The 7,479-nt window shown below is 47.6% G+C and overlaps 1 protein-coding gene across 1 annotated transcript; it reads right to left on the reverse strand.

Annotated features, from left to right (window-relative positions):
• Nucleotides 1–754: 754 nt before the first annotated feature.
• On the reverse strand, nt 755–1,318 carry LOC133928093 (putative disease resistance protein RGA3). Its single transcript, XM_062374368.1, has 2 exons — nt 1,244–1,318; nt 755–1,126 (listed from the first exon to the last, which is right to left on the reverse strand). Exons 1-2 carry the CDS (start codon nt 1,316–1,318, stop codon nt 755–757), a joined length of 447 nt encoding a protein of 148 aa, XP_062230352.1.
• Nucleotides 1,319–7,479: the final 6,161 nt, after the last annotated feature.

A 7,479-nucleotide genomic window follows, 5' to 3' on the forward strand; every position in this document is an offset into this window, starting at 1 on the left:
GCCAATACCTCCAGGATGATTATCATGAAATAACAGTACAGGTATATCCTTCACCTCAAGATATCGAAGCTTGTATATACACTTGGGCAGTTGTTAGTTATTCAACACAAAGCTAGGTAATGGAGATGAACCAACTGACTAATGGTTTCTGGTAAGTCTACAATATCAGACTCAGTAAGATCCAGGACACGCAAGTTCTTAAATTCAGCCAGAAGTTTACTAGGGAAATGACTCGAGGATAATGACGAGCTTCTGAAAACTAACAATGTTCGCAACCATTCCAACCCGTACTTGCTCTTGAGCTGCGGTAAATAATCAGTTGAGACATACAAGTGACTAACCATGTGTGGCATCACAACAGGGATGCCCTCATTGATTTTCATGCAATCATGAGCAGAAAAATGCTGTGCCAAAGTGTACATTACATCATCCAGGAAATAATATGTTTGTTGGTCTTTATTTGCAGTCCCAAAGAAGGACCGTAATCGGAGATCATCAAAGTATTCTTGCCCTAAATCATCCACCCTTTTCCCTTCTTCCGTTGGTGGTTGAATGAAGCCCAGAGCAATCCACATTTTGACCAACTTACAGCGATTAAACCTCCAAGTCGTTGGAAATATGCTGCAGTACGCAAAGCAGCGCTGGAGGTGCACAGGCAAATGTTGATAACTGAGTTGGAGGGAGGAGATAATAATATTATCACAAACTTCTGTCTCCAGAAGTGCTCTCCATTTCTGTGTGCTCCTGGTGTTCCTTAGCATTGCACAAGAGCATTAGCGGCTAAAGGTGAGCCCTTCAGCTTTGCAGCAATGGCACTTCCAATCTCTCGCAACTCAGGGGGGAAATCCATGGTTTCTCCATCTAAGGCGACCTCCTTCAACAACAACCTACAATCACTGCTTCTTAACCCATCAAGGGCAACCACATGTGCTGCATTCAGAACCTCAGCTACTAGCTTCATCCGAGTGGTGACCAAGATCTTGCTCCCGCTCGCAGCAGATCTTAGAGGCGCCAACACTCTGTTCCACACACCCATATTCTCCTGCTCAGTCTTCCCCTCATCAATCCAAACATCATCAAGAACCATGAGGAACCTCTTCGATGCAATGGATTCTTCAAGCTTCTCCTGTAACATTTCCAAACTGACCGGGCAATCATCACAGGATGTATCATCTGAACCACCAATGGACTGCAATATCTCCCTGGTGGGCTCAGCCTCGTCCGACCTATCTCAGACACAGACCCAGGCTCTCAGATCAAATTGCGCTTCTATCCTTGCATCATTGTACACAAACTGAGCAACGGTGGTCTTCCCCATGCCTCCATGCCAACTACTGCAACAACCTTGGCAGATGAAGAACATTTTTCCTCGCAATCACCAAGTAACCTGCCGGCTATCTCATCGCACTCATTGTCACGCCCGAACACCTTCCGCTCCACGAGCACGGAGCCGGTCACGCGGTTCGGCGACCGCACGCCGCATCCCGTGGCCACACGGCCAGGCAGCAGCCGCTCTGAATCGTCGTGGACGCGATCGAGCATCTCGGCCAGCCGCCGCAGCTTCCGGGCGGGGTTACGAAAGGAGGCACCGACGCAGAAAGAGAGCGCGGGGCTTACCAAGCAACGGCGGTGGAGCTCGTCGAGGAGGTCCTCGGCTTCGGCCACGGCGTCCCTAAGCAGGTTGTGGGCCTCCGCGTCACCAGGCGGCAGTACCCGCCGCTCGAGCTCGCGGGCCACGGGGTGGATCCGGAGGAGCGAGGCCACGAGGGCCCCCAAGTCGACGCCGGCGCGGTCAGCGAGCGCGGCGAGGTCCCGCGACACGGGCCACGCCGCAGCCGCGGGCGTGGGCAATGGGCATCGGCGCGATGGCTCAGCTACGCGGAATCGCAGGATGGCTGGGGCGCGTGGAGCGTTCGGCACGGCGGCTGTCTGGTTTTTGTGACGTCCGTTTTGCGCCGGCCCAGCCCAACTCTCAGCGCAGCCCACCCATCTCCCCCTCTCTCTCGTTGACAGCTGGATCCCGCTTGTCAGCATTATCTTCGGCTTGCGCTCGCGTCCGCAACCACCGCGCAGCTCGCCCAAATCAGCCGGCGCATGTCCAGCCCTTGCGCCCACGTTCCCTGCAACGGCACGCACGCCTCGACACTTTAAGTTGCGCTCGCAGCCCCGCACTCCGTTTTGCCAAGAGACCGAACCGCCATTACTGCTGCTGCAGAGCTCCACCGTCCATTGTGCTCGTGCCCTCCCCGTCACGTCTGAGCGCACCACCGGATTCGCAGGAGCACGAGGATCATTCCTCGCTGCTTCTCGTCATCCTTCAACTGTCGTAGCCGTCCTCCCATCAAGCTCCGAGGAGTCTCGCTGCCATTCACCGTCGCCGGCCTTCACCGTTGTTTTCCGAGGTTGGCTAACCGTCTCTCTGGCACTACAGAACCCCGTGGGAGCTTCCCTGCCCGTCAATTTCGCAGCTCTGTCCTGGTAAACGTGGTTCCGCCGAGCACTGACTGCCGCCGCCGCTTCTCTCCGTCGTCGACCGCCGTCAAGACCTCGCCGACCGCCATGAAGCCCTCGGTGAGACTTCCCGTCACTTCCTCTTTCGATTGCGCCGTCTCCCGTAGACTTCGGTAGGCCATAGCTCGGTATTGTGCTTCGCCGGCAATGCTCCGACAAGACCCAAGGCGGCGCCGCTGTCCTTCTGTCGCCGCCGACCGTTAAATCTCCCCAACCATCGTGAGCCGTTAGATCTACCACCGATGGCCCAGATTAGATCGGCCAAACCCCATACCCCTTTGGTCAACCATGGACCAGTGGACTCAGTCCATGGCGCCGGTCCACCGTCCCAGTCAGCAGCCGCGTAGGCGCCACGTCAGCTCCTGAGCCAAGTTAGCAGCCACGTAAGCCGCCACATCAGCCCACCCGAGCCCAGTCAGCCTACTGACGCAATAAATAGGTTTTTCAGTAAAAAATAATTCTCTTCTTCTCTGAAATTAGATAATTTTACATTTAGGCCCCAAACTTTTCTATTTTCACAAATATGCCCCTGGTTAGTATGTATTTTACTTTTAGCCACATGAACTTTTGTATAATTACAAATAGGTCCCTAAATTTTACATATAGGTCCCTGGAACTTTCTATTTTTGCAATTTAGCCCCTGTAATTTTTTAGAAAAGCCCCTGTAGGTTAAAACCATCACGACTTTTTTCATACAAGCTCCGATTTTGGTGATTCTTGCGCTCCCGCGATCGTAGCAGCGTGTACTATCCATTAGTAACCTTTTTATAGTGCATTACTGCTTTTTTATGTACTATTCTTAGATGTTGTGTTGTTTGTTTTCGGTGTGCGCGATTGCTTTAGGAGACGAGCAGTGTGTGAGCTTGCAGGACCAGACATTCGAGGAATTTGATCAACCCGCATTCGAAGGCAAGTGTCCTTGATCACTTTGACACCATTGTAGGACAATGTAGCTTTTATTTTTCTAGATGCATGCTTGTTTAATATGAAATCCCATGGTTAGTGTTTTACTAGATTTTGTTTGACATTCCTTATCGTCGTTGATGAGTTATGGGAAATAAAGGGTAGATGTGCTAGTGCTATTATGGTAGGGGTAAAGATTAATCTTCACTAATGTTTATACAACAAGAATTTGGGTATGGAAATCTTGTAGTAACATGGTATAGGGATCCCAACTGGATGGTTAGTTTGAGGTGGTGCTGCATAGCAGGTCTGTGGTTGTTCCTGTGGAGGATCATAAGGACCGGTTTGTGAAGCCTGTTACCCAGCATAACAGTGCAACCACGAGGCTTATATGGGTACGCCTTGGCCAAATAATTAGATGTCCTTCATATTCAGTACGCACCAGTGGATGGTTAAGTGACACAAGAGGGGGCCTCTGCAGTGGATGAAATCTCTGTTAGTGGTGAAACCTTAGTGGGTGCATACAGATTTGGAGGCGCTTTGTAAAGGCCTTGTAGTGAGACCCCGACTCTACACCCCGGAAGTGTAAAGCATACAAGGGTGTGCAAACTCTGCAGAGTGTAAAACTGATCGATCATTCGTGCTCACGGTTAAGAGCGGGCTTGGACTTCTTCATAATTAGTGGGGATCTTGAATAGTTGGTTTTGGGTAGTCGGGTGGTGGGACTCCGATGAGTCGGTAGCCGGATATGGGATATCTGGTGAGCCTGGTAGTCGGATGGAATCAGATGAGTTGTCTCCTTTAATGCTTGAATGTACTTAAAGTTGCCCAGAGGGGGGGGGGGTGAATAGGTTTTTCTGAAAATTAAAACTAAACAGCGGATTAAACAGATGCCGGATACTCCGGTGAAGGTCGGATACTCCGGTTTGTCCGGAGTATTCGGTCTAGTCCGGATTATCCGGTCTATACAGGATCTCTAGAACAACTGAAGCTAAGTAAGTATAACTAAGGATTAAAAGATAACACCAGTGCTATTATCAGTACAAAGCTTAAACAACAAGAGTTAATAGCAAGATGATCACAAAAACTAATATATGGGAAAAATCCCAAAACTACACAACTAGTAAAACTTGCACAAGTGATGAGACAAGAAATTATCCTGGAGTTCAGCCACCTCACAAAGAAGTGCCTACGTCTCCGTTGAGGAGCTTACAAAGAGCCGGGTCTTTTCCAACCCTATCCTCTTCTAGCGACCACAAAGATCAAGCTAGATTTTCTTACTCAAGTCGATGTCGATTACAAACTTCCCGTGGCACTCCACAATGATTGGGTGCTCTACGGGTGACGCCTTACAGTCTAGGAGCATAAGGCTCCAAGAGAAATGATCACAAATGTATGCTCGATGATGAACTCAATGCTCAATGACTCAATTTCACTTCCAAACACAATCTCTCAAATTTGGTGCAAAACTAAGTACTAGAGATGTTTGGAGGGCTTTTAAATGCTCTTGGGAAGCTTTGTGAAAGTGGAGCTCAACAGCAACAGTAAGCAATAAATGCTAGGGGGTGTGGGGGTATATATAGCTCACTCTAAAAAACTAGCCGTTACTGTTCTGACATACCTACCCTGGAGTATCTAGTGAACACCGGAGTCTCCGGCCTGAAATCCAAAAGGGGCTCATAATGGTGTCAGAACTAGCCGTTACGGTTCTGTTGAACTGCCCGGAGTCTCCGGTGAACACCGGAGTCTCCGCGCCAGACTTAGTCACCACGAAGAAACAATCCAAAGACTTGTCAGACTCTCCAGGTACCGGAGTATCCGTTGAACACCGGAGACTCCGGTCATTTAAATTAGATGCTAACCGAGGCTCTCTTGGCGGAGCTTCTCTCGGAGACTCCGGCCAAAAACTTTTTCTTCCCGGAGTATCCGGTGAACACCGGAGACTCTGGTCTTTTTCTATTAAAAATAAAAGCTTAACCGAGGCTCTCTGCTAGAGACTTTCTCGGAGACTCCGACCAAAAATTCACCAACTATCGGAGTATCCGGTGAACACCGGGGACTCCGGAAAATTAAAAATATTCGGAACCGAGGCTCTTCTGGCGAAGTCTTTCTCAGAGATTCCGGCCTAAAACACTGAGTACCGGAGTATCCGGTGAATACCGGAGACTCCGGACTTAGTACACACTGCCTATTTTTCCCGGTGTCTGTGGGTGAATGTGTCTCTCAACTATTGATTCTAATAGTTTATTTTGAGCATTGAGACACCACAAAAGCTAACAATTGTAACCCTCTTAATAGTACAGCTAACCTAGACTCAATTTCAAAGATAGAACAATTTAAATCCTATTGAGTACTACACACCGCTTCTCTTTTTCTTTTCGAGGGGCGTCAATCACCGTGAGTCTTCACAATTGAGACTAAAACCTGTTCATAGCTTCGATAAACATATTAGTTCCTTAATCGTTTTGTCATCAATAAGCTAAAACCCACTTATGGGGCCTAGATGCACTTTCAATCTCCCCCTTTTTGGTGATCAATGACAACACAATTATAGCTTACAAAAGATAGCTGAATGAAAAGGATTTTGAATTCTAGAAGATATGGCAAGCTCCCCCTAAATGTGTGCATTGATTGAGAATCAAGTTGAGCTCAAATGCACATATTTAAGAGAAAATTTTGCAAGAGCTCCCCTATATCCTAGGATCCGTGGGATGCAAGATTGAGTATACAAAAGTATTCAAGATGCATATGACAAGATATATATCACTCAATCTAATAAATAAAGTACGACAAACTCGACAAGCATCACACTAACATAAAATGTCTGACAAATTTTTAAACAAACCACATAGTTCATCACAAACAATAGATATGTATCAATGTCCAACTGCGATGAAAAGATAAGAGTTCAAAGCTGAAAAATAAAGAAACTGACATCTCTCCCCCTTTGGCATCAAGCACCAAAAAGAGGAGAGGGACTAATCACTGCTTTCTTCGTAGATATCATCTCCGTCGTCATCATCCCCACTTCCATCGTTGTTGCCATTGTGAGAAGAGCTTGCTGCAGGGACGTCTTCGGCATCGGAGGAATCATCATCATGCTGCACTTGAGAGCTCTCAGCAGCCGCTTGGTCTTCATCATACCAAGCCCACGTATTCTCAAATTCAACGGGTGCATTCTCTGCTTCGTCTGAAGCAATAGGAGAGCAGGGCGGCTGAAGGTTCATTGAAGCATACATTGCCTTTTGGCGCTTTTCCATCTTCTTCAGTCTGGCATTCTGCTCTTTAATCTGAGTGGCATTATGAGTACACACATTGAAGATGGCATTGAGAGCGCTCTTTATAAAAGATGATCCTCGTGGTGGAGCACGTCTTGAAGCAATCTTCCTAGTGCTCGGTGGGACATGAGGAGGAGATGGCGAAGGAGATGGAGCTTTAATATTTAGAGGCCTCATACAATATGGCTCGTGTTTGATCTCTTTCACAAAAGTCTTCTTGGATACACGCTCGATGATGGACATAATGTAAGGAGCGTATCCACGGCTCTTAACAGGTGATTTTGAAGTAAAGACTATTTCTTCCCACAAAAAGTATGCAACACTAAAAGGTGCATGATCATTGGACATGGCCGCGAAAAGATTCCTTGAGATACTCTGCACTGTGGTTGCATCTCCGCTTTTGGGTGCCAACGTGAGCCGAAACAGAGAGTTCAAACATCTATACAAAGGCCTCATACTGGTGAGTTTTCCAAACTCAACCCTTCCATGATTGAGATACATAAAGCCTAACTCTTCCAAAGTGAGTTGATGCTTGTTGTGAATCTGATCTTTATGAGTGTCATGAGTATCAAACCGAAAATGGTGAGCAAAAGCTCTAAAACTCACTTTGTACTGCTCTCCTTCTGTCATCCAATGCATGAAGGGGTTCTCTGCTCCATCAAACCAGACTGTGGCATAGAATTGTGCAATTATTTCTTCACACCAATCATATTTGAAAGCCATGATGTTTTTCACCTTTTTGTGCTCACATGCAACTATAACCTCATTGAACACAGAATCATCCTTC

The sequence above is a fragment of the Phragmites australis genome, chromosome 9 (genome assembly GCF_958298935.1).
Source record: "Phragmites australis chromosome 9, lpPhrAust1.1, whole genome shotgun sequence".
NCBI classification, from domain to species: domain Eukaryota; kingdom Viridiplantae; phylum Streptophyta; class Magnoliopsida; order Poales; family Poaceae; genus Phragmites; species Phragmites australis.